The sequence below is a fragment of the Oncorhynchus mykiss genome, chromosome 22 (assembly GCF_013265735.2).
Source record: "Oncorhynchus mykiss isolate Arlee chromosome 22, USDA_OmykA_1.1, whole genome shotgun sequence".
Classification (NCBI taxonomy): domain Eukaryota; kingdom Metazoa; phylum Chordata; class Actinopteri; order Salmoniformes; family Salmonidae; genus Oncorhynchus; species Oncorhynchus mykiss.
In genome coordinates this window covers 15,045,334-15,072,500 of record NC_048586.1, presented here as the reverse complement: position 1 = coordinate 15,072,500, position 27,167 = coordinate 15,045,334, and the positions used below count along the sequence as shown (strand labels likewise).

The following is a 27,167-nucleotide window of genomic DNA, read 5'->3' as shown; positions in this document are numbered from 1 at the left end:
CATTTTGCCTTTCTAGGGAGTTCTTCCTAGCCACCGTGCTTCTACTTTGCCTGCTCTCTGGGGTTTTAGGCTGGGTTTCTGTATAAGCACTTTGTGACATCTGCTGAGGCAAAAAGGGCTTTATAAATAATTTTGATTTGATATGTCAAATAAATACACCCCCCCCTCACTTCCCCAAGCAATATGAATCCAACACTTGATCTCCTGCTGTTTTGAGGTTTTCACTCCTACCCCAGTCATCCTGTGTTGCTTAGCTTCTGTCAGTAATGTTTGTAAAGAGAGGAAAGATATAATTTCTTCTGGAGGAGTCCTCCTTCGGAGTGAGGGAGTTTGTTTAAAGCCGGATGTCCCAAAGAGACTCAAATCTGAGGATCGTTACACAACGCTCTCGTTTGAGAGCGAGGAAGACAGAGGGTGGCCCAAGCAAACAGTCAGTGTGTCCACTTGTGAGGCGACAGAGCAGCATGACTTGACTCGAGTGCTTCCTGCCTGCGATGGAGAGGCAAATCTCTGCGCTACGGTGCAATCGCTTATGTCCCGCGTTATGCCCGGAGATCGCCGAGAGGGGGACCGCTGCTAGGTTCTGCGTTGCACGATCACCTCTGTAATTGAGGGACTAATTTTCCACCTAATTCTCTAATGGTATGATACTCTCATCCCAGTTAATAACGCATAAGCATCTCTCATGCTGGGTATTTATCTCTCGAGGTAATTATCAGAGCCACAGCCTAGTAACAGCTCTGCAACATGTGGCTCTTAAGATGAAGACTGCCCCTCTCTCACCACTGAGCTGGGAATCTACATCCGTGGCACATTTAAAAGGGGAGTCCTTTCAACTTAAATGTTATTCCCGACGTAAATTGAGGCAAAAAGGGGGGTCTTGACCAAACCTTGTGTTGCTATGAAAGTCAGAAATATATGCTCGACTATTTCATGTGTATTATTTTGGTAATGATATCACATTATATATGCTAATGTTTCATCAGGGGGAAATTAATGCAACGTGGTGTCGGCTCAGTGTTGGTGTCGGCTCAGTGTTGGTGTCGGCTCGGTGTCGTTTTCTTATCCCCTGTGTGCTGTATGTTTGGTCCACAGTAAAGCAGGGATCAGTGAGATGTTTGAGGGCCACCACGGGCCTATCACAGGGATAGACTGTCACACAGCGACCGGGCCTGTCGACTTCTCCCACCTGTTTGTCACCTCCTCCTTTGACTGGACCGTCAAGCTGTGGAGCACCAAGGTACTGTACCGTCTCGCCACTAGAAAACCTGCGGTTACTGTGGTGCGTCCCACATGGCACCCTATTCCCTATGTAGTGCACTACTTTTGACCAGCGCCCTATGGGTGCCCTTTAGGAAGGAACATGTACGGTGAGTGTACAAAACATTAAGAACACCTTGCTCTTTCCATGACAGACTGGCCAGGTGAATCCAGGGGAGAGTGATGATCCCTTATTGATGTCACCTGTTAAATCCACTTCAATCAGTGTCGATGAAGGGGAGGAGACGGGTTAAAGAAGGATTTTTAAGCCGTGAGACATGGATTCAAAGGCCCTGAAATCTTTTGTCTTGCCCATTCACCCTCTGAATGAGCAAGACAAAAGGGTTAAGTGCCTTTGAACGGGGTATGGTAGTAGGTGCCAGGCGCACCGGTTTGAGTGTGTCAACAACTGCAACGCCACTGGGTGTTTCACACTCAACAGTTTCCAGTGTGTATCAAGAATTGTCCACCACCAAGGGTCTAAAATGTACTATTTGGTCTATCAGCGACTATGGCAAGTAGATTAAAAAAAATCTACCAGCCACTCAGATTTTTTTTTACATGCCAAAATATTTTTCCCCTGCAAAGGTGGGATCAAGTAACTATTAGTTGAGTCACAGGGTGCGAGGTCAAGTGGAGTCCCAATTAGAACGGGAGAAGACTTGAGTCCAGTCCAAGTCATACATTCTAAGAGCAAGTCAAGTAAAAACAAAATCTATATATGCAACTACTTGTTCGATGACAAATCTTTCTGTCTATTTATTGACGCGATACCAGACAGCCCTTTTCATTATTTTGTCTACAACATATCTTTAGTAGCCTATGCAATTGTAAAATAGGGACATGTAGCAGTCATAAATAAGGGCATGAAATCAGCAGAAGGCAAGGCAGGTTGACTTGATCAGAGTGTACAGAGAGTATATTTACAGGTTTTGGTGATCCAATGGTGAAAGCCCCATATCATACAAAATATACGTCGTAGATTGACCAAATATACATGACACTAGCCCAAAAGAAATAGCCTCTGTATCAGGCTTAACCTGTCCTATCTGAACGGACACAGGTAGAGGGCAAGACTCCCCCTGAGAAACCAAAAGGACTCTGTCTAACAGGAGCTTCAACAGGTAGGCCTAAATTAAATGAGCACTGGGCCCCCAGGACCATACAATTACCCAATTTTGGCAATTACAACCAATAAAACTGGTTCTACAATGTAAAAGGCAATTTCCACATCTATTGTTACATTGGGACATTCGTCTTAATGATTTATTAATGATATTTCAACACCGTGTTTAACTTGGAACAACAACAACAATCGTTTTCTCTTATTCAACGTTCTGACTCCGAAGCGTGGAGCGCAGGCCACGTAGCCTATTTCAATGCTCACTGAGGTGAGCACAACAAAAATGACATAGACGTAGGACTTATGCCACGTTCAAAACAAACAAAAAAACCTGTGAACTCAGGAAAATATAAGAGGTCAAATCATCACGTCAGTGATCTTCAGGTTGGAAAGTCTGAGATCTGGAAAGGCCCGAGTTCCAGATTTGGAATTCCAAGTTGGATGACCGTTCAAATCGATTTTTCCCCCCAAGTTCCCAGTTGTTTTGAATGCGGGAACAGACGCACGGAACTCAGGAAAGGCAAATATGAACAAAGGAAACCATACATTGAATTAAACAAACAGAACTTCTACCTCATGAGTCTTGCGAACGTTCATGTGCACTATAAACTTTGCGCCCACTCAGAGCAAGGTAAGAAATGGTTGGCTATAAAATGAAACTGTATCGATGGCCTATCAAACATGAAACAGAAATGTCTACATGTTGCAATAAACTGTATGGGGATGGAATGATGAAACGCTAGTGATTGTATTAGATGGAATAGATTTGCCACATAGGGCCTGCATTTAAACACGTGAAAGCAACAGCAAACATTTCAACAAGTGGAGAAAAAAAGCACTCTCCACTCGTATGGTGTGTCTTCGCCACAGTAATACTTAATTTTAACAACAACATTCCAAAATGCAAGCTTTATAATTAAATTATACATTTCAAGCAGTTGTTACATACCAAAAAAACAGTAGGCCGATGCTAGTAATTGTTGCCCTATTGCTGGTGAGCTTGCAAAGTAAACAGTTAATATTTTTGGAGCTCCACATTTATTTAATTTGGCAATTCTCTCCCTAAAATTTGATGTTTGCACTGCACCCGATCTTATAGCTGTACAGAAAATCAGCAATCTGTTCGCTAGCTCCCCGACCTGTGTTGATTGACAGTTTGCTGGTCCAATCGGAGTGTCTCGTGTGCTTTTCACTAGCCAATCTGTTACAGCTTTTTCTTTTTTTGCACGGTCAATGCTGCGGTTATACTGTCTCTGGCTGCGTGTAGAGTAATCCACTTAGATTTTGTTCCACAAAATGAGTGACAAAACATTACCGAACATGGCCAGACATCAGTCTCAAGTCAAAGTCTAGGCCCAAGTCTTGAGGGTCCAAGTCAAGTGTCAAGTTATTTGCTTTTCAATCAAGTCGAGTCTCAAGTCATCACATTTTTTACTTGAGTCAGACTCGAGTCTACAACTCTGGTATATTGTTTCATTTCATTTTTTGTGACCAGAGTTAACCAAAATATCAAAGATGAGACAAAAAACCTGCCCCTTTAAGGGCGGGAGGTTACGTGGTAATGCGACTCTAGTCATGTTTGTGCCTGTAAGATTGAGTCTGACTTAGTAGCAACGTTGTGTTCTCTTCCCTAGCAGTTGAAACTCAAAAATAGAAAAACAACCCAGCTTGTGAACAAAACAATGTAAATAGCCAATAAACACAAGGACAGTCTCACTTCAGTAGACTTTCATTTCAACTAAATTAGGCCAACTTTTATGCCTGTGCACGACCCTTCGAAAAATGAATCTTTCACGTGAGCACAGCCCCCCCCCCCCCCCCCCAGCTAGGCAGTGTTGCAGGGTGAGGTGTGATAGGCTATATAGGATTTGTGGTTCTTTGACTTTTTGCGATTCATTTACCAGCTATGAAACAAAACTGCAGAAAGACTTGGAAACAGCTCAAGCCCAAAGGACATCCAGCCAACTTGACACAACCGTGGGAAGCATTGGAGTCAACATGGGCAAGCATCCCTGTGGAACGCTTTCGACACCTTGTAGAGTCCATGCCCAGACAAATTGAGGCTGTTCTGAAGGCAAAAGGGGGGGTGCAACTCAATATTAGGAAGGTGTTTTTAATTTTTGTTTGTACACTCAGTGCATATGTGGTTGAATTCGGACTCCATTAGCCCCACAAAGATCCGTGTGCGTCTCTGTTTTAGCTTTAATCCAGATATTCGTATTGCGCCCGGTCAGGTCAGAGTGGATGTGTTTTCACGCGCCGCCTCCGTTTTCTCTCTTCCAGAACAACAAGCCACTGTACTCGTTCGAGGACAACTCGGATTACGTCTATGATGTCATGTGGTCCCCCACTCACCCGGCTCTGTTTGCGTGTGTGGATGGAGTGGGCCATCTTGATCTGTGGAACCTCAACAACGACACTGAGGTAACGTTACCTGGCACTCTTTCACATGCCCCCCCCCCCCCTTTTTTTTTTTTACAGGTGTAGCAGCATCTATAGGGAGGGGGAGGGGGGGTTCCCCGGACACAGATTCTTCATTAAGAATGTTTTTTAGTCTAGGACTAGGCCTGATCTGTGTCTGGGAAACCGGCCCATAGTGTCACAGATGTCAGTGAATCAGTATTGGTGTTGACAAATAAGTGTTTTCTTCTTTTTTTTTCTCGTTTTGCAGGTTCCTACAGCCAGTACCACAGTGGAGGGGAACCCAGCCCTGAACCGCGTGCGCTGGGCCCACTCTGGCAAAGAGATAGCCGTGGGAGACTCTGATGGACAGATCCTGGTCTATGATGTTGGAGAGGTGAGTGGGTTAAAAGCCTTTACTGTGCCATTTAAAACACATGGCATTCTTCATATGTTTTGGTAAGGGTAAGCTCTAGGTGTGTTGCATTCAGACATTTTAGCCAGAATTGAGCTATAGGCTAAATCTAAAAAGGTTTATAAAGGTACTCCATTTCAGGCAGAATAATACAAATAAGTACTTAATATTAATAAAGTATTGAAAAAAGAAAGGCACTTCTTTGAGAGGTTCAACAGGGTTATTCCTGTTTTTTCTCTAGTGGAGGTGAAGGGGTTCTGGTAATACTTTATGCTCCATTTCTTCGGACAACAATTAAGCCATTGTCTTGTCAGAGGCTAGCTATCTGAACGGAGTCCTGAGGGTCTGAGTTTCTGTGTCAGTCAGGTCAGTGAGTGGTGAGCTGCAGATAGAGAGCAGCCCCCCCCCCCCCCCCTGATTTCTGCCACTGACGGGTCAAGTCTCTGTGACAGTTGGAAGATTGTCAGTGATCCCCTTCCCCCTGAGTGTCGTATTTTCACCCATATCAATATTTTTTATCCCCCCCCCCAGCAAATCGCTGTTCCACGCAACGACGAGTGGACCCGTTTTGTCCGAACCCTGGCGGAGATCAACGAGAACCGGGATGACGCCGAGGAGCTTGCCGCTCAGCGCCTCTCTGCTTGATCGATCATGAAAACGCCAGTCTAGGGACCAGCGGCAGGCTTCATAATGTCAGCCTCGTGTTGATTGGAGGAAAAGGCGCAAATATCAACAGTGTTTAGGCATGTGGACATCCTTTCTTTGGAAATGTACTCCGTTTTAATACACATACTTAACTTCTCCTTTGGCTGGTTAAGCACACCAGTCTGATGGGATAACTAACAGGGCTATCTATCAACCTCAGACACGACAAGAAACCAAGCCATCGTCTTACTCTGCAATACAAATCAGTTGAACTCTAGATCCATCATGCCTTAAAGGCACCGTGTCAACTCCATATGGTGGTGTTGTGGGTTTAGCTGCAGGTTCAGTTTCACTGGCCCACTCTAGTTGTTTGTGGTTACACAACCCTGAGCATGTTTGCTGTCATCATGACTGATATTTGTTGTTCACTCTGTGCTTCAATGCCCATGTCCACTTCAACTGTAGTAGACTAGATCTATCCCATCATTACTGCTCACAGGAATGTAGTGGTTTCATGATACTGTTAGCCAGTGTTTTTCTATGTTCCTTTAACCTAGATTCGCCAAATGTCCACTTGTTTTGTAATATATCCCAAAATGTTACCACCTTTCTTCTGAATGTCTTTGTACATGACTATTGCTCTTCAACAAAATGTGACACTTAAGATATCAGAACCAGAATCTGTAGAATACCTCAGGATATAATGCTGTATTGGAAATTTGCTTGATATCTGCGGTATGGATTCAGTATCCATACGGCCTGTATGTAGTGTCTAAGAAAGGCTTCCCTTTGTGTGACCCAGAGAGCATCTTCCACATATCGTGTCATGAATCTCAGAATGTACTTTTCACACAATTAAAATGAATCCGTTGATGATTTATTTCAACAAAATAAAATAAATACATTACAATTATTTCCCAAGACCCTGGTCATGATTTTAAAATAAATACTTTCGAGAAAAAAACTTCTATGTCCTTTCAAGTCTCGTCAATCACATTGCAGAGACATCCTCACCAAAGCCTCGCTTCAAGAAACATGGTAACATCACTCCTTTTCAATGCTATAATGTCTCTCCGCTGAGATGTACAATATGTACAGGAACAGCTATTCAAAGACAAACCAAGGAAGCACTGTTCATGCAGCATTCAAAGAGAGCGTTTCAGATGCCCATGAATGAAGAAGAGGTGCCACATTTTTTTTTTTAACCATACCATTTCGGAAGGGATGATGGGACAAAGAAATGTAAGACGCCCTACTCAGAGTTGCAGCCATTTAGCAGTAAAGTGTTGAGAGGGAAAGACGGCCTACGAAGCTGTAGGCTCCTTTTTGGGCACTGCTGGGGCTTGGCTAACAGACAACGCACCAGAAGACTTGAACTTGGGCAGGTGTAGACCAAACTTATTCTCCACGCCAGCGAACGTGGCAGCAGCCAGACGGTAGCCTCCTACGTGGTCGGCACTTACAGGGGGAAGGTCGGAGATCCTCGACTTAGGAGTTGGCTCAGAGCCGGTGGGGCGACTGGGGGGGAGAAGATTTGGGAAGGATAATTCACATACAATGCCAGACATCCTTGTAAGTGTACTTCAGTTCACTAAAGGTGAACCAAGCAGAAATACTCACTGTCCTCCGAAGTCAATGTAGAACCATCTCTGCAAGAGTTCATAAGTCACCAAGGTTACACCAAACTGTGGCGAGGACCTGCAGACACGGGCTGGTGGGAGAGAGGTTCAAATTACAATGTGGGATTTCCCATTTTCTCTGGTGTCTTCAAGAGAGCAATTATGGGAGCCACAGAGTGCCTAATTTCCCAGTCATAAAACTGCTCATTTGAGGAGTCTGTCCCTACCTCCTGCTCCCTTCCACAGGGCCCTGAAGCCCTCCTCAGCAATGATCTTCCCAAAGCAGTCTATGACTCCGTTGTATGTGGTCTGGCCTGCGCGGGCCGCCACCTGAAGCCTGGTCTTGACGACATCGGCAGGGGTCACCAGGGAGGCAGCAGGTATACCTTAGGAGGTGTTGCACAACCCACATAATGAGGCACTCTCACTATGCAGGAATAGTATCACCACTGACGGCAAGCAGTGCAGTACATTGGCAGGTTTAAAATAGAAAAGGAACAGAATATCCAGTCATTTACTGTTCTAGAAAGTAGATTACAATCATATTGAATATACGGTATACGATTACAAATTCTTAATTGATTTGAAGCATTTCTTCGGGGCTAGTGTCGATGCTATGTCTATAGGTTGAGATGGTGAGGTTTGTAGCTGTGGTTGTTAGCGCTAGCTACCTGCTATGGCACCAGCAGTGAGCAGCTGCAAAGGCCCAATTCTGCCCTGTTCGTCTGCAAACTCAGCCTTGGTGTGGGCGTACACCGGGAAGTAGATGGCAGAGAATGGGATGTCACGCAGAAAACAGGCTTTTGCTCCCTAGGACACACAAACGCAGAGGATTTATTACCTATATCCCAAAATAACTAACATCGCATTTTCATGGTACATGAAATGTAAAATGCATTTAGACCTGCCTGGATCTCTATAAGATATTTTCTCACGATAACGCTTTGAGTGCTCTAGAAAGAGATTCTATACTGAAAATACAGTACAGTATATTGCACAATGTTAATGTGGTATAATCAACATCAAATGAGTTAAGTAGTGTCGACATCTGGTCTCTTTAGTCCAGGTTCAGACTACTGTACTGAATATTCTACTGTAATTCATATTTTCCAATATGTTTGACCCATGTTTGACCCTGGTGGTGTCGAGGGTAATTGCAGTGGTTGAGGTGGCCACTGTGGCTACGGGATCATCTGGCCTGGGAGCTCCAGTGGATTATTGTTGGCTGGCTGTGAGCCTCAGCCGACCCACAGAGGAGCCTGGCGGTGCGGTGGGTCACAGAAGAAGCCAGAAAGCCCCCAGGCAGCGCTGCTCCCCCGTGGTTTCCCCCGGGGCCCCCCAGGGAGCTCCCTCCCAGGCCCAGCACACAGTCTCTCAGACACACACCGAGACGGCATTAACATGGACCCGTGGTCTACTGGGCCCATCCACAGGGAGGAAGTCAGTCTCTTTTTAACAAGCTCCATTTTGTCTGCTTCTCATTAAAATATGGACCATGAACACATTACTCGAGATGTAAGTAAAACCACAAGAACTTGGAAAGGAACAGTGGCAAAGCATAAACCCCCCTAATTTTCTGTTGGTTGTTGGCAGCCGTGGTCTCTGCATGTTAAACACTGTTTTGGAAAGACATAATATGATTGTAATAGTCAGTAGGGAATCTAGCTAGTCATCCTACTGCATACTGTGCCTGCTCACCAGAACTCTCATATAACTTGTGTAATATGCAATATCTGCATTGTTACACAGTCATACAGTTTGTATTGTTCAACATCCCAGCAGCATAAGCTGCCCTTTGGGGTGACATCATGCAGAGGTGGTTGAGTTAGGCTGTAACAGAGGTTTTAAGAGGTGACGTGTGAGTGGCGCTGCGATGTAGAGGTGTTTACCCACCTTGTAAAGGCCAAAGAGGCCCAGGTCCCTGACCACGGTCAGGGCACCGACCCTGCGGGACGTGGTGATCTCTCCGGCCACCTGGAGACGGATCTTGACTATCTCCAGAGGGTTGGTAAAGATCACCTGGGAGCCTCCGGCCTGCAGGACACAACCCAGGTTAAGGGTGAGAAGCAACAGTACATGTCACAGAGCACCAGTAACAGCAATGTTATAAGATCTTAGGTCTCAATCCATCGAACCACTTGAATGCACTATTTCCGTGTTACTCACTATCCATCTCACAAATAAATCTAGATTCACAATGCTAAACTTAAATTGTCAAATGAAAGTACTCACTTATAGTAATTCAACCCTTAAATTTTTTTTTTTTTTTTTTTAAATGTTTTTTTTACTTGTGTCCTATGATTAAGGGGTCAGCCCATGGTGAGGATGATAATGAGTTATGGTGCCTTAGTATTTCACCCCAATAAGCATTTTCAAATTAGCTTCGCAAACTTAAACACAAAAGACACTCTTTTCTAAATCCAATGTCGCGCTGTCAGAAAGTGGCCTTGATGGGAGCAGGGGAAACAAGCAGGCATTGAGCGAGGAAACGGTGGGGTAAGGGGAAGACAGGCGTGGTGTGAGGAGACGCCCGGCTCAAGGCTGGAAGGCCCTGACCCCGGCACCAGCCCTCTGCCCCTTCCCTCTTCCCCCAGGCACCTCCTGTAGAGGGCCTCGCCCCGCACACTTCCCCAATTCACCCCCACTCTCAGGGGAGTGCGCTGACTCACCCTTCTCTGCTCAGGGCCAAGACAGGGACGCCCCAGGGCACAGCCCCTCTGACTCAGGCACATTTATCACCTTCTCCAAATCTAATCAGGCCCCTGGAAGCCTGGTGACACAGAGGGCAGGGCTCCTATCTGTAAACATCCGAGCGCTGTCCTAAAAAACGCTCAGGCACGTTTAGTCATTTTCAAAGTGGAAGGGGAATATCCGCTACTCTGAAGATTTATGCATTCATCCCTCTGTCGCTATCTCCCTTATATTCTACACTTTTTATTTCAGTCAGTCAGGATAACATTACAGTCCATCTCAAAAAACTAGCAGAACATTTGCCCCTTTACAACAGGGTTATTCAACCAGGGGTCCGGGGACCACTAAGTACTGCAGGGGGTCTGTGAATGTTTCTATGAATATCGCTAGCAACAACAGAACACATTTTTTTTCTCTTTTTACACGCCTACAGTAAAAAAGAGAAGAATGTAGGATCGTCTTTGTAATGATGTGAACTTTTTCTCTACTCCTAATATTCAGCAAATTACACTCACCGGAGTATTTGACGTTGGCTTTGAAAAAGCACTCACAAATAGGCTACTAGTGTGGCAAGTGTTGCTGGCTGCTGGCTATTGCTAAGCTTTCTTGACTTGGCCATTCATTTTTTTTTGCCAACACATGGCTAACCAGCTAAACAGATGCTCTTTTACCCAAAATATATTTGGAGTTACCTTTCTAGCTAGTATGTTAGAGTTAGAGTTTACACTTCCTCTTCCAATTATAATGTGGGGATGTCAAAATAATGAAACTGTCTACCAAATCTATTCATTTTAAAATGTTGATTCTTCTCCTTGCCAATATCACTCACCTAATGATAAGACAAGCTATGCGATTACTTTTTTTGGTAACATATGGTGGGGTCCCAGGGCAAGAAAAGGTTGAAGACCCCAGCTCTACGACGCAAAACCACTTTACATAAAGACCATGTTCATCAGACGAAGAGATTAATACTATGGGGAAAAGCTCACAAACATGAATATCAATGCTTATATAATACATTAGGGAAGACAATATTGCAGGGTGGAGTCCTGTCAAAAAAAAAGCTATAGGGTGCATGCTAGGCTAGTTGTTGTACTTGTATAGTGTGTGGACCTATGGGCCCATGGCAGATCAGGCCTCAGGTATGTGCAGTCCTGTCAAACTCAATCACAGTGAGGTAGAACCAGCTCCATCCCATGGCCCTCCAGCCCTTCTTCCTCCAATTACAGGCTGACAGGGGTCATAACCCCACAGACCCTGCCCTCCGTAGGCAACCTGCAGGCTCTCCTACCCGCCCTGTCTGTTTCGTTTCACTTGGACTCATTTAGCAGAGAGGTAGGCCGAGGGAATTGCGCGCTTCTTAACCAATGCGCTCACCAAAGGTTAGTGTGCCTAATTAGCACGCTGAGGTAAAAATAGTCCATTCACAGGCATCATTTCTCAAATTGTGCCCAATTATAGGGTTCAGAGACCAAAGAGCACCTTTCTATTCAGTCCCCCCTGCTTATTTAGGATGTCAATACACTGGTGGGAAGCTTGAATTAGAGATTACATTTAAATACAATAACTCAATATCCATAATTCAAATTGAGAAGGAAAAGCTTATAATTGTAGCTTCAGATCAGTCAGAAAGAATTAAGCTAAACCTTGAAGTTGAAGGGAGTTTGAAAACCACAACAATTTCCTCCGTTCTTGGCTCAATGTCTGGAATTCAAAATGTACACCCATGAGATGCAAATGTTCATAAAACTGAAAGAGAACATCTTACAGAATGTTTGAGTTTCAACAAAAATCTTGTTCCACTTACCCCACATTCAAGGTCAATTAGATTTATGCGAGTCAATGAAGCCGCTGCCAAGGCTTTCCCTTCGCTTTTGCATGAAGCACGAGATTATTTTCAGCCCTCACTCTGTATGGACAGACTGTCTATAGGAAGACATCCTCGCGCCAATACTTACAGTGGCACCAGCCAGGACTTCTGCAAACAGGGGAATGGTGTTATCCTCTGTGGTGAATTTGTCTCTTACAAAGTCATTCATCTGTAAGACGAGAAGAGAATCAGACAAGCACAAGGCGCACTTACGAAGAAACAAATGCTCCACAAGGAGAATGACAATGAGTACATCTGGTCACCTCTTGGATTTTGCAAGACGTATTGTTTTGTGCGATGGTATTCATGATTGACACACAACGTTTCCTTACTGTGCAATGAAAGTGAAGGCACTCTAAGGGAAATGATTGTAATGACTTGCCGTGAGTTTGATCGCTTTCTCCGGGGCAACGCCGATAAGCTGTGGTACGAGACCTGCAAAAACAGTATTCATGGATGGAGTCCGTTTAGATTACCTGACAGAGGAAGACACTGACCGGAAATGAATAATTCCATTGGCAGTCCCTACAATGACATCAGCATGGTTCTTGTCTGGGTAAAATAAACAATCAATATCTCCAGGTACGGCTGATGCATCTGATGCAGCAAACGATAACGCCTCCCATTCAAATGAACAAAAATATCAAATATGACACTGGCAGTTGTATGGGATCAGCATTGTTGTAGCCTGATCCCAGTGTGGTGTGGAACAGAGAGAGCTGTGTGGCCCTGGTGGTGGTGTTGGTGGTGGTGGGGGGGGCAGTGCTATAGCGCTTGATAACCACCATACTGTTTCAGCGTCCGTCCTTCAGTGAGCCAGATAAAACTTCTGAAGGAGCTAGTGAGTGACTGCTCATGGTACGCAGCCAGAAAACCGTCAAGCGTGTCTGTCTCTCGGTCAATCCCCCTCTCATCAGTGTGGAAAGATAAAGAGGGAGGAAGGAGGACAGAGCAGCGAGGACGAACAAAGAGCTGCAGTGGCGGAGGCAGCAGTAGATGGCAGTCTTGACTTCCTTCGTCTGAGAGCCCTCTCACAGTGGGAGTGTTACATTTCACAAACCTTCTGCACCGTTATCACTACACTGGAAAACATGGATCTGACAGTACTACATTAATTCTGTTTGCGTTTTTCCTCTGGGACGTTTTCAGCTAGCTAGGTAATGACAATGTGGCCCTCTTTGGAATTGGTGAATTTAGAACATGAAGGCAAATGTTTCTGCTGTTATGCAAACCATGCGGATGATGATGATACTGGCAGAACAACATAACTTGTTTTGGACGACCCGATGACTATATCTAGAATTACATCATAGAAACACATTCACCAGGCTTCAGTTTATACCTCTGTAGAATCCAAAGAATCCCTCATATCGGAGCACTTTCTTGGCACAGTCAAAGCTGTTCTTGTACATGAGCTCTCCTACGAAGGAGCTGGTGGAGCGCTGGTTCTGCATACGGGTCTTCACCAGGTCAATGGGGTACACAGCCGTCGCACCCGTGGCTGCAAATCACACACCATCAACAAACTGTATACACACCATCAACATACTGTATTCACACCATCAACAAACTGTACTCACACCATCAACATACTGCATTCACACCATCAACATACTCTATTCACACCATCAACATACTCTATTCACACCATCAACATACTGTATTCACACCATCAACATACTGTATTCACACCATCAACATACTCTATTCACACCATCAACATACTCTATTCACACCATCAACATACTCTATTCACACCATCAACATACTCTATTCACACCATCAACATACTCTATTCACACCATCAACATACTCTATTCACACCATTAACATACAGTATTCACACCATCAACATACAGTATTCACACCATTAACATACAGTATTCACACCATTAACATACAGTATTCACACCATCAACATACAGTATTCACACCATTAACATACAGTATTCACACCATCAACATACTGCATTCACACCATCAACATACTCTATTCACACCATCAACATACTCTATTCACACCATCAACATACTGTATTCACACCATCAACATACTGTATTCACACCATCAACATACTCTATTCACACCATCAACAAACTGTACTCACACCATCAACATACTGCATTCACACCATCAACATACTCTATTCACACCATCAACATACTCTATTCACACCATCAACATACTCTATTCACACCATTAACATACAGTATTCACACCATCAACATACTCTATTCACACCATCAACAAACTGTATACACACCATCAACATACTGTATTCACACCATCAACAAACTGTACTCACACCATCAACATACTGCATTCACACCATCAACATACTCTATTCACACCATCAACATACAGTATTCACACCATCAACATACAGTATTCACACCATTAACATACTCTATTCACACCATCAACATACTCTATTCACACCATCAACATACTCTATTCACACCATCAACATACTCTATTCACACCATCAACATACAGTATTCACACCATCAACATACAGTATTCACACCATTAACATACAGTATTCACACCATTAACATACTGCATTCACACCATCAACATACTCTATTCACACCATTAACATACAGTATTCACACCATCAACATACAGTATTCACACCATTAACATACAGTATTCACACCATTAACATACTGCATTCACACCATCAACATACTCTATTCACACCATCAACATACTCTATTCACACCATCATACTCTATTCACACCATTAACATACAGTATTCACACCATCAACATACTCTATTCACACCATCAACATACTCTATTCACACCATTAACATACAGTATTCACACCATCAACATACTCTATTCACACCATCAACATACTCTATTCACACCATTAACATACAGTATTCACACCATCAACATACTCTATTCACACCATCAACATACAGTATTCACACCATTAACATACAGTATTCACACCATCAACATACTCTATTCACACCATCAACATACTCTATTCACACCATCAACATACTCTATTCACACCATCAACATACTCTATTCACACCATCAACATACTCTATTCACACCATCAACATACTGTATTCACACCATCAACATACTGTATTCACACCATCAACAAACTGTATTCACACCATCAACATACTGTATTCACACCATCAACAAACTGTATTCACACCATCAACATACTCTATTCACACCATCAAAAAACTGTATTCACACCATCAACATACTGTATTCACACCATCAACAAACTGTATTCACTCCATTAACATACTTTTCTTGGTGATAATGTTCTATGATGTTCATATATTCACAGCAAATATCTGTATCATTATTTCAACTATTTAGCAGACAGTTTTTAGGTACTAAAGATTGGTTAGTATAGTATGGCTAAAGATTGGTGTTTTATTGTTTTGCTGTGGGCATATAAACAAGAAAAACAGTCATTAGGCCCAGACAGAGTATTGACCATGGAGTCTGTGGGAGAGCCGTTGTGTAGATTGTGTCTACTGTCTGAGGAGGAAGCCATGCAGCAGGTTGCCCTAAATGCAGCTCTTAGCCACAGCGGCTTGTCATGTCTTGTCTCTGACATCAAAGGCCTTGTAATGACTCGGGCTCTCAAGCATGCAGAGAGCTGACACCCTTCGTCAGCAGGAGAGGTTGAGAAAGGTCTCATCATCGCCATGGAGATGCACTGTTTTCCCTCAACTGCCCATTGATCATTCAGAGCTGATCACCTTCCTCGGCTGCTGGTTCAGAGACCCACAGCCCACACAGACATAGGGTCTTAGGAAGTTGCATGTTGGTTGCACACACACACACACACTCTCTCTCTCTCTCTCTCTCTCTCTCTCTCTCTCTCTCTCTCTCTCTCTCTCTCTCTATCTCTCTCTCTCTCTCTATCTCTCTCTCTCTCTCTCTCTCTCTATCTCTCTCTCAATGGCCGTCATGTCAGAGGTTCCTTGTATCAGTTCCTCCCAGTGTAATTAGACGGAGATTCCAGAGCGGTTCCGGAAGATTTGTGTCATTCCAAAGCTCCGGCTCCAAAGACAGCCTGGAGCCGCCAGTGGCACAGCAGCACAATGCGGGAGCCTCAGATCAGAGCACCTCTCCCTGCAGCACAATGGGCTGACCCGGCCCCAGGGACTCAGTGCGCCAGTCTGACCGGCTTGGGTTACCCCTCAGTGGGCCGGGGGCTCTTCCGCAGACATGTCACTCACCTCCAGCGAGTGCGCCCAGACCGAACCTGTAAGCAGACTCTGCAGCCTGGAGCAAAACAGACCGATGTGGATCCCCGTGAGCTTGCTGTGTAGGGAGAAAAGACGGGGGATCAGGACACCAGGAATGAATCAACTTCTATTAAACTGTAGTGAACCAGATACATTGTGGAAAGAGAAATGTTATGGACCACTCAACAGAGGAGGGAAGCTATGGAATGTAGACATCTCGTCGTGGTATAAGTCTTATTCATAAGCCAGTATTGTATGTCACTGCATAGACACTCTGGCTACGGATACAGTACATGGCTGTGTAGGAGAACTTTCCAGAACTAGCCATTGATTACGGTGAAGCTCGTGAGAGGTTGGAGGCTTCATGCTCAGTTGATTTTTTCCCCCAACTAAGCATGATTTTGCGTTATCTGCCTGACCTCTGGTTTTGTCCTTGATGTTGAAAGTGGAGCCCCCTTATTTTCTCTGTGGTGCCGTGTAACGGGTTAATCTCGCAAGCCCTTCCCGTGTAAAGATACGTATCTACATTCATTATTACACCGTTTTAAGTAACAGTTGGAGTGTGTCTGCCCTCCTTGGGGCAGTGAGCAACATCTCCCAGATCAGGACCATCCACCTCCCCAGCTGCTTTCACTGAAGGCCGCATGCTAATGAGACCGAGGCCTTGATCAAAGGGTTTAAGCAACTACCCTACTTCCACAAAGGGCCAAGACCTGAGAACGTCAACGTGTTCTTGTCTTTTCCCCCCCCCCCCAAAAAAAACACATTCCAGACCTCTGAGCCGAAGTCCCGGAGCGTGAGTGGACCAAAGGATCTGACCACAGTCTGATTTACAGAACTGTGTCGTCCGGAAAGATAGGAACTTTCCCCGCCTCCAGGAGCCACATCTCTCCAGCACTCTCACTGTGCTCCTAGCCTCCTACTCTTAACCGACTTAACCAGAAGCTTCATACACCAGCAGACCCCTGGAAAGCCATCCTGATAAAAGCTTCCCAGATATGTGATAGCGTCTGATGTATATGTCCACACGGAATAAAATGGGACAGGCTTTTAGAAAAAGGGAACATTGCAACAATCCATTCCTCTTTTGTACCCATAATTGGGGGGTGGGGGGGGGGGGGGGGGGGGGGGGGGGGCTTTTACCCTAGGTGTCCGTAATGCACATTCACAAAGAAAGAGAAAACATCAGCACTCGGCTAATTCCATCATCAAACACCCCCTTTCGTTGCTCCCTAATGAGAAGTGGAAGGAGAAGGTATGCAGTAGATAAAAGGAAGCAAGTAAACTCAGTGTGGACAGTCAGTCGGGCAGGGTACCTGTCTTTGGATCTCAGCCAGGTGGTATGGGAGTGCGCCTTCCTCCAACGGTGCTATCCTCTCGATGTCGGCCAAGTTGAGCTTTCTTCAAAACAGCAGGGGAGAATCACAGCGTTACGCCAGGAAAACCAAACACAGCGTCCCTCATCCGGAGGTGATGCAAGATTTTCCACAGACATTTTACGGCCTCATAACTTGAGGTTATTGCAGCTTTAATATGCGTTTGTATACACAACAGACAAACAAAGCTGGATATATGCCCACAACTTAAGCAGTAAATAAAGCTGTCTTAATGCCAGCGATACACAGATATTCCCCACTGGCCCAACGCATCGTAAAGTCTGTATCCATGCTTACGTTTCTCTTGTAAATCAACTGGTGGAGCCACAGTTGTTAAACTGAATGGCAATAACTTACACATTTACATCCAATAAATATAGATGTAACTTTTTTTTTTCCATTCACAGATTCATCAGAAAAAAAACTATTTGAAAATAAATTTGATAAATATATTGAATTCATGTGGAGGACAGTAATTCAATATTTGGCAGCGCAAAGGCCATGTTGTATGCGTGTGAGTAAAAAGTACCAAGCAGCTGTGATGTGTAACAGACTGGAGAGAGATTTAAGCCTTACCCAGAATGAGCGTGGAGGCCAGAGAGCTGGTACAGGATGTCAATCTCCATTGGATTGATCTGACCAAACTTGTTGGCAGCACTAACAAACTCTTCTGTGGAACAATACGGAACAGAGGAAGGCATGTTATGTAAGAGAAACCAGGCAAGGGGTCACTTATTAAGACCAGGGATGTAGATACACAGTGGGTGGGTAGACCTGCTGCAGGGGTATCCAACCACATCAGCAGTACACGACAAAGGTGAAAGGGAAAATGTAACATAGATAACTATCAGAACAGGGTCAACTATCAATACCACAGCTCTAAGGGATCAGACGAAACTCATGACACATCATATTACAGTGTTCATTTACCTTATTTACTTAGAGCTAAGGGGAAAATGATCTTGTGTTTCCTGACACCATTCTGTCAAGAGAGGTGAAACACCCATGATGGTACTGTACTGCACAGCCTCAGTTCATGTCAGAAATCACATTTCCTCAAATTAGGCATGAGCAGGAGTAGGCTACAGACGTAGAATCTTAATTCGATCAAACCTGTCGCAGGGGAACTTCCCTGCAAAGCAGAACACTTAAAACTTGTAGTGTTTTTGAGGTTTAAAAAGGCTTCTGGAGTTTGACATTTCCACTTACAAATGTAAGACTTATTTTTCTTTCAATTTACCAACCCCTATAAAAATGTCCATGAATTACAAGCCACACAATTATTCGCATTTCCTGTTGCTGCAGGATTATTTCCTGCCGTAGCAAACTTGCTCAGATTTAGATCCTACATGTGTACCTTTGGTGACGAGGGTATCCTTGTATGTGCCAGCTAGTGTGCTGTAGATCTTGCGGATCAGCTCCATGTTGTTAAGGAGGGCGTTGAAGGCATTGAAGTAGGAGAAGCTCACCATGTGGGAAGTGCTGCCTCCAGCCGCCTATGGCGAGAGGAACAGACACTTTGAGGTCTCCTCATGCATGCTGTGCTTATACAATCATCTCATGTTGAAACTGGGAGACCACAGCGGTCTCTAACTCACTGAGACCAGGTTCTCCTCCACAAATGGGGTGAGCATATGGTGGCGGATGGTGGCCATGATGTCGCTGAAGTCCATGGCAGAGATGGTACCGCTCTTGCTCTTATCCTTCTGGGCGAAGGCCTGGCGGGCATGCTCCAACTGCAGCTCCTACAATGAGAGGAAAGGGTGTAGGTTTGAACAAAACATCCACAGAGCAGGCTCCTGTGACAAAGACGCATCACATTACCTGGGATGAAATGGAACATTGGGGAAAAAACACGACATTATGTTGGATGATGTCGGGTGCTGTTTTGGAGCATGTGGAAGCATTAGATGTGACAGTGTTAGACCCTGGCTCTTGTAATCATCGCTGTCTCTCAGGAGTCTAATAAAAACCATGTCCCCCCCCCGGAGTCTGATCCCAGGCCTGTGCAGGAGAGCAGGCAGGTGTGTCAGGAGGAGCTCGGGGATGATTCAATAGGACAGCCATGCAATCAGAGGGGAAGCAGGGGGGCCACTGCCCCAGGGTCAGTACTGCTGTCAAAGCTGATCACATACTAGTAGCGGATACCTCTCATCTATATACATAACTAATTGTGCCATAACAGAATACAGTGCATCATGCTAACTTTTTTTCTATACGATACACTTTTACTCCATATCTTGTAAGAGTTGGGGATTACTTTAATAACCAAATGCAGGTACAGATGTAGGATCTTAATTCAAGACAGTTTGCTATCGCAGCAACAGGAAATATGAATGATTATGTGGATTATACTAAATTGAAATGTTTTTGTAGGCACTGATACACTTTTCGTTAGGGCAAATCAAGTCTGACACTTTAAAGTGGAAATTACAAACTTTAGAAAGCCGTTTTAAACCTCAAGTATACTACAGGTTTGCATTAACTGCCGTGCAGGAAAATTCTCAGCAACAACTGAGTGATCACATTAAGATCCTACATCTGTACAGAACTAAGACGCTGCACTACAGATGGATACTGTAGCACATAAGACCCACATTGCAGGCACCGTTTATTTCCCATGTACACAAACAGTTACTTTTTGTTTTATTGCAGTTAGACTGGAACAATGTAACCTCCACAAGATGGCAGGACACATTCTGTTTACAGAAAAAATGTTGTTTTGTTTATGACTCCGTTAGATTGAGCTGAATCACATTCAAGAATGTGTAAGCTGGAAACAACGTTGCAAAACATTAGCAGCGAAATAACAGCTAAACCAAATGTTGGTTCGAAGGAAAAGGGTCCCAAACAATAGTCCTTGATTGGTTGGTGGGAACCCTTAGTCAACCATGAGCCACCGCAAACTGCTATGAGGCTTTACACACAGTAGAGTAGTGGAACCACAGCCAAGTCATTCCAACTCCCAGACCACCCAGCTTCATCTGAGCCCACAAACACCTTCCCTCCAAACTAGCTACGTCCACAGCCATACTACAGGTTTTATGGCTCATATAATACTCACATACATACCCCACCCTGTTTTGGGGATTACATATACTTCTTACAACTTCAATACGTTACATAATGGTGTGTTTCTACCTAAACCGTGATAGAAGAATTGTCTCCAACATGTATGTTGGCTGGTAATGTCCATGCCTATACTGTACCTGCAGAAACTGGGTGAACTCCAAGTAGCTGAGATTCTTCTTTCTGTCACTGCCAAAGTGGAGCCTGATGAACTCACAGTCCCAGTTGAAGGGGATGTGGTGGTGCACTGTGGTCTGGCTGAAGATGTCCTGCACATTGGCTGCCAAATGAAAGACTGATGAGTAACATCAAGAGATTGAACAAAAAACAACAACAAAAATACAGTGTTATGTCCTCATCTCATTTCTGGGAACCCACAAATCCAATCGATATGCACAGAGGGGGAATATGGCCTTGCTGACAATCCCATCGCTTTCATATTGTGTGAGTTCAAAGCATATCTAGGACACTGTTTCTGAGCACTGCCTTCATTTTCTATCGCCTTCATGGGGGCCCGCGCTGCACAATGAGCATCGTAACCAATCTTTTGTCCCTGTTTTTGTGACACGCTGGATTGATTTCTCCCCCTGTAAAATGCGACTTATTATGAGGTGGTATTACCCACAGCTCGCTCAGAGCTGACACTATTCTTCTCTTAGAAGACACCTCTAGAATAGAAGCTGCAGTCTCCAGAAGCCCAGTATAGAGAGACACATTAGCGCACGAACTGAATACACACTAAGCACACACGAGAGACCTAGATTTATTTTCTACACTGAAAAACAGCAACTTTTTTTTGCACAAGGTCCTAAGTTATACATGAGATATATGACTCTTATGTGATCCACTACTTGCATAGAAATGGGTCTTGCACAATGGGAAAGTGTGCCCATTAGTTATGACATGAAACAGACGGGATGCAACAGGACGGACATCCCCACACACCAGGTCACCGGACAAACCCCGTGTACCTACCAAATGAGATGTCCCCTGTGCCAGTCTTGTCAAACAACTGAAAGGCAACTATGAAAAGGGCATCCGGGACACACAGAACCGATTCAAAGGCCAGAAACTCCTGGAAAGAGATCAGTCTGTTTGGACAAGAAAGAAAGAGTCCTATCTCAAAAAAAAAGACATTTCTCTGCAAATCCAAAGGTACATTGGGAACCCTTAATTTGAGCACGCAAATAACTGCAGCCTACCTGTATCATTTACATACAAGAGAGCAAAAGTAACAGTCGATAAAACAACCACTTTTAGATTTTGGAGCATTTTCTTTTCAAGAAAAGTTCAAGCGTTGTATAACAATGTATTTCACCCATGATTATTACATGTTCTACAGTCTATGGTGTAGATAGGAACTTGCTGTTTAGTGGTATTTAAACGAGATGCTATCTCCAGTCTTTGACATTATGCAAATAATATGTCCGCTTATCTTATCAGGTGGATATTCAATCAAACAAACAGGGCTGCTAAACAACTTATTCAGGCCATGTGAACAACCTTGTGATGAGTCACTAACCACTTTCTCCTTGTGACTGACTTCTCTTCACCAGGCCTTGTCTATGCCAATACAGATGTAGGATCATAATTTGAGCCAGTTTGCTACAGCAGGATAATCCTGCAGTAACAGGAAATGGGAATTATTATGTGGATTATAGGGATGAAATGGTCACCGGTTTCACGGAAAAACCACAGTGAAATTCACAACGATTAGTATTGCCATTTCAAATTTGAATTATCATTAACACCGTGTTTGGTTACCACGGGTTTGAAAAGCGCACGGGAAATATTGTCCAGCATCAACCAAAGTTAGCAACAATCTGACGCAGGCGCAGCGTGCAACGTGGGTCTTGTTTTGTGTGAAAACATGGCGGAAGGCAGTGACAGCGCTCTGGAGATTTGTCAGCCTTCGAAAAGGACCAAATCTGAAGTGTGGTCATATCCTGGGTTTTACAAGAGTGCTGAGGGAAACTTAATCGAAGATGGTCACCCGGTCTGCAGAACATGCAAAAATAAATTGCAGCGAAAGGGGGCAGCACTTCAAATCTCTTGAGTCATCTTCGTGACGACCACCCACTACTTTATAGCGAATGCAAGGTGAGTTAACTTTTAGCTCAATGCATGATGTGGGGACTTCGGATTGGGGAAAAATGTCATGGTTAGTGTCATGGTTAGTCTGTCTAACTTGCTAATAGCTTGTCAATAATGTAAACTGAAGCTTGCAGTGTTACCTACTCTTGTAAAAACACTACACGTTGTTCTGCTGTTGTATGGGTCGTGTGTCTGCAGACTCTATTCACCCATTGCACACAATAACACGTTATGTAGTTTAGTTACCCAACCAACATATTTTGTTCATTTAAAATCCGTCAGAGGCCTCCCGGGTGGCGCAGTGGTTAAGGGCGCTGTACTGCAGCGCCAGCTGTGCAATCAGAGACTCTGGGTTCGCGCTCTGTCGTAACCGGCCGCGACCGGGAGGTCCGTGGGGCGACGCACAATTGGCCTAGCGTCGTCCGGGTTAGGGAGGGCTTGGCCGGTAGGGATATCCTTGTCTCATCGCGCACCAGCGACTCCTGTGGCGGGCCGGGCGCAGTGCGCGCTAACCAAGGTTGCCAGGTGCACGGTGTTTCCTCCGACACATTGGTGCGGCTGGCTTCCGGGTTGGATGCGCGCTGTGTTAAGAAGCAGTGCGGCTTGGTTGGGTTGTGTATCGGAGGACGCATGACATTCAACCTTCGTCTCTCCCGAGCCTGTACGGGAGTTGTAGCGATGAGACAAGATAGTAGCTACTACAACAATTGGATACCACGAAATTGAGGAGAAAAAGGGGTAAAAATTCAACAACAACTAAAAAATCCGGCAGACGTCGACTTGGTTGTAAAAATAACCGTGATCATTTGGTCACTATAATTGTGATATGACATTTTCATACCGTTTCATCTCTAGTGGATTATAATGAATGGATATTTTTGTAGGGGTTGATACATTTTTGATAAGGGAAAATCAGGTCTGAAATTTCAAAGTGGAAGTTATTAACTTGAAAAGGCTTTTTAAACCTCAACTACACTACAAGTTTTACATTTCCTGAATTGCAGGAAAGTTCTCCTGCAACAGGGTGATCAAATTAAGATCCCATATCTGTACATGTGACATTTTGAACCACAGTGTGTATCGCAGGGTTACATTGGATTCTTGTAGAGAGTGAAACTGTCATCAAAAAATGCTAGTGTTAGTCTCAATTCCATTTCCGCTGTATGATGTCTTGTAGAAACTCTCAACCCATTCTATATCAGGGTCACTAATTATGAAAATGATCTACCTCAGACGTCGTGGAAGTCGACTTACCCATCCTTGCTGGTGTCGGCTACTCCAGCGATCAGCTGCACAGTCTTGCGGTTGTGGTCGGGCTGGTTGTGCAGACCCAGGAAGTTCTGCACAAAGTCCCTGGGGGACATGTAATGCTCCCCGTCCTCAACCACACTGGCATGCTGAAGGGTGACAAAAGACCCAGATGAGTGTAAAACGCAAATGCTCCGAAAAATCAATATAAAATTCATACTCTTACAAAGCTCCATGCCTGGAGTCACTTTATATTTGTGTTGTGTCACTGTTCCCTCAACACCTACTGTATCTGACAACACTTACAGTAACTTTACTTCTGACAATAATGATGTGTTCAGACAGCCTGATGCACCGTGTCTGTGTTTCTATCTTCATTTTGTCGCCATGGTTATACTTTGATTCATATTATGTGCTTCTAGACATTCCATCAATGCTAGGCAAAAATACCCTAGTTCAAAACCATCTACTTCTTGCAATTCATTGTGTTCCAGTAATGTATTTGAGTTGTTCAGTGAATAAACAGATAGAGAACTTCAGCAACTTGCTATCAAAACACTTCAATAAAGTATCAATCTGTATTATTACCTTCATAGATAGAAATCGTTATTCTTTTTTTTTTTTTTACCCACAACGACACTGCACAAGATGGAGCGTATCAAGTCATCAAAGGCAACAAAGCTTCACAAACCACTACCATGTTAAGTGTCACAATCATGTATGGAGATAAGTGCAATGCAGTATACTATATTTCATACACAATATGGGATGTTGTAAGTACAATGTAACAGATAAAAGTACTGGAGCAGCGTATAATGAATGATATGTGTGACATTAGGGCTTCAGCTGTGGCATTGCAAGGGACTGCCAAGTCATCTGAAATATATATTTCTAAATTAAGACACAGACAGTGATAATCAAATCCATGTATAACTTTACACATAACGTGCAATGAATGCATGAACACTGCTTGGAAAGAAAAAAGCAACAGCATTTGTTTTGTTGCTGCTACGCTGTGGCTGCTGCAGAACATGCACCCCATGCACTGGTGGTGCTAAAACTGACCTCTATTCTAGCCTTAAAAAATGAAAGGTCAGTTTTAGAGTCAGGTTTAGGTTACAAGCTGGAACAGAGATAGCTCAGGAAACACAAGCACTGCATGAACTGGCAGCATAAAGGCCAGGCTCTGGGTATACAGCCAAGCACGGAGGGAGGGAGGTAGGGAGGGAGGGAAAGAGAGAGCGAGAGGGGGGGGGGGGGGGGGTAGTGAAAAAGAGCGAGAGAGTGAAAAAGGAAGAAAGAGTGAGAAAGTAAAAGAGAGAGAAAGCGACCTTTACGAGGAATGCATGAGACCACATCTCACTGCACACTCTTGAGTTAATGTTTTAAGTGAAAGTATTAATTCCAACCAATTTATTAACCCATTTATTCACTACATAATTTGCTATCAATTTGCCTTCACAGTAAGCCTCAAGTGCTTCTTGATCAGATTAGGCAGGTTGGACAAAATTCCCCCCTTTCATCCATTAATTAACTAGCTATTTCACTGTGATATGTGTATTACTAACTACAGATGTGTATTAAAACAGCTATGCCTAATATTAATTAGAGGTGCATATTAAAAAAGCTATGCCTAATATTAATTGGGGTGCTTTCAGAATTAATCAGTGCAGTGTTGTATGAAGAAAGAAGGAGGTCCTAAAATAGTACTAGGTCAAATAAGGAGTCCCTCCCTGGCGCTGTCTGTTGCAAGAAGCATGTTTACCCTCCAAACAATGGCCTAACAGCCTTCTGCTTGTTACTATGTGTGGCTTTGTAAAGCACAAGAACGTATGTTCGAATCTTCCAGACATCTGAAGATCCAAGCATATGTCACACCCTAAAATAAGTTAGGCAAGGAGAAATTCCTTGTTGAAGGGCATCCAGAATTAGTCCAAGTATTTGTGTGACCTTTCCTTGTAGTATTGAACAGTAAAGGCAGCACACTCAGTGTATCTCTCTCTCTCTCTCTCTGTGTGTGTGTGTATGTGTGTGTGTGTGTGTGTGTGTGTGTGTGTGTGTGTGTGTGTGTGTGTGTGTGTGTGTGTGTGTGTGTGTGTGTGTGTGTGTGTGTGAGGTAGAGAGAGTTAAATGATGGCAATAATATAATGTCAAACTTTTTCAACTGTAGCTTTTCCATACTCTAGCTTTGCCATACAATCAAGGTTATAACCTTGTATTATTAAAGACAATACATTAAAAGATACATGCTATTTTAATTCATCCAAGAACAGCTGCAGTTAAAGAATCCAATAATATAAATGATGATTATTTAAGTGCCATAAAAATATTGGGTCCTCTGAATGACAGTCTTACCTTCAGAAATATAGTCCTCAGTTCACTGGAATCGCCTCTTGCGGTTGTTTCCACCTAAAACATACAGTTATACAAACCTTGATGATTGTGGTAATACAGTGACAGTATGAGAATTCCATAGGACGCAACGACACTGAATAGGCTACAATAGAATAAAATAATTACTGCGGTGACAGCAATCGATTGCTTGTCTTTGAAGTTTCGATGTTTGAAAAAGCAGTAGTAGGCTACAGGACTCGTAGTCTACATTTGAATATCAGCCCTGCCACCAGCAACATAGTCGCCTTTGCCAATATAATTACTGAACCGCCTACTCGACCTTCACCACAATAAACGTGCTATACAATAAAAGTAGCGGAATAACTTCCATTAGATCAATACAAAATAAACTGTAACAAGGTAAACATTACTCAATTCTCTCTCCAAGGCCGACGTGCACACAAAAACATGCTGAAAGATGACCATTCTGTTCCTTAAAAAAAAAAAAAAAGAATATATGCGTCCGCATCGGTAAGATAGCGTCCATATCCAATAGAAATAAACAATTTAAATACAGGTAATATTCATTTCTGATAAGAAATATTGACGGAGTCACCTTGACCGCCATGCTGAGTGTGACGTCACGTTGACTAGCGGTGCAGGCGCTTGGCTACTGTAGCCTATGATTGGGATATGACAGCATGACAATATTGAGGAAGACCTTAATGACAATGTATTTTAGGCAATACTGTAGCCCCGTACTGTAGCGTCGTGGTTTGCCTGT

At 43.8% G+C, this 27,167-nt stretch overlaps 2 protein-coding genes across 10 annotated transcripts in view; one reads left to right on the top strand and one right to left on the bottom strand.

Moving 5' to 3' along the window:
* Positions 1–6,756, top strand: part of LOC110501457 (dynein, cytoplasmic 1, intermediate chain 2a) — a 22,643-nt gene extending 15,887 nt beyond the window's left edge. For all 7 annotated transcript variants that reach the window (XM_021579036.2, XM_021579033.2, XM_021579037.2 and 4 more), the window contains 4 exons: positions 1,096–1,240; positions 4,667–4,807; positions 5,055–5,180; positions 5,730–6,756. In XM_021579036.2, the coding sequence (XP_021434711.2) occupies positions 1,096–1,240; positions 4,667–4,807; positions 5,055–5,180; positions 5,730–5,843 (526 nt within the window). In that variant the 3' untranslated portion in view covers positions 5,844–6,756. The remainder of the gene's footprint in view (positions 1–1,095; positions 1,241–4,666; positions 4,808–5,054; positions 5,181–5,729) is intronic.
* Positions 6,699–27,167, bottom strand: LOC110501456 (calcium-binding mitochondrial carrier protein Aralar1). Of its 3 annotated transcripts, none has more exons than XM_036958820.1 (18): positions 27,000–27,167; positions 26,405–26,458; positions 24,056–24,198; positions 21,683–21,798; positions 20,848–20,987; positions 19,237–19,383; positions 18,996–19,134; positions 18,215–18,308; positions 17,579–17,663; positions 16,254–16,338; positions 13,366–13,524; positions 12,406–12,458; positions 12,112–12,192; positions 9,356–9,496; positions 8,134–8,272; positions 7,690–7,848; positions 7,464–7,554; positions 6,699–7,361 (listed from the first exon to the last, which is right to left on the bottom strand). In XM_036958820.1, exons 1-18 carry the CDS (start codon positions 27,009–27,011, stop codon positions 7,148–7,150), a joined length of 2,052 nt encoding a protein of 683 aa, XP_036814715.1. In that variant the 5' UTR covers positions 27,012–27,167; the 3' UTR covers positions 6,699–7,147. The 3 variants fall into 3 exon arrangements, with proteins under 3 accessions (XP_036814715.1, XP_036814717.1, XP_036814716.1); XM_036958822.1 differs by lacking the exon at positions 27,000–27,167 and adding an exon at positions 26,815–26,833; XM_036958821.1 differs by lacking the exon at positions 27,000–27,167 and adding an exon at positions 26,570–26,703.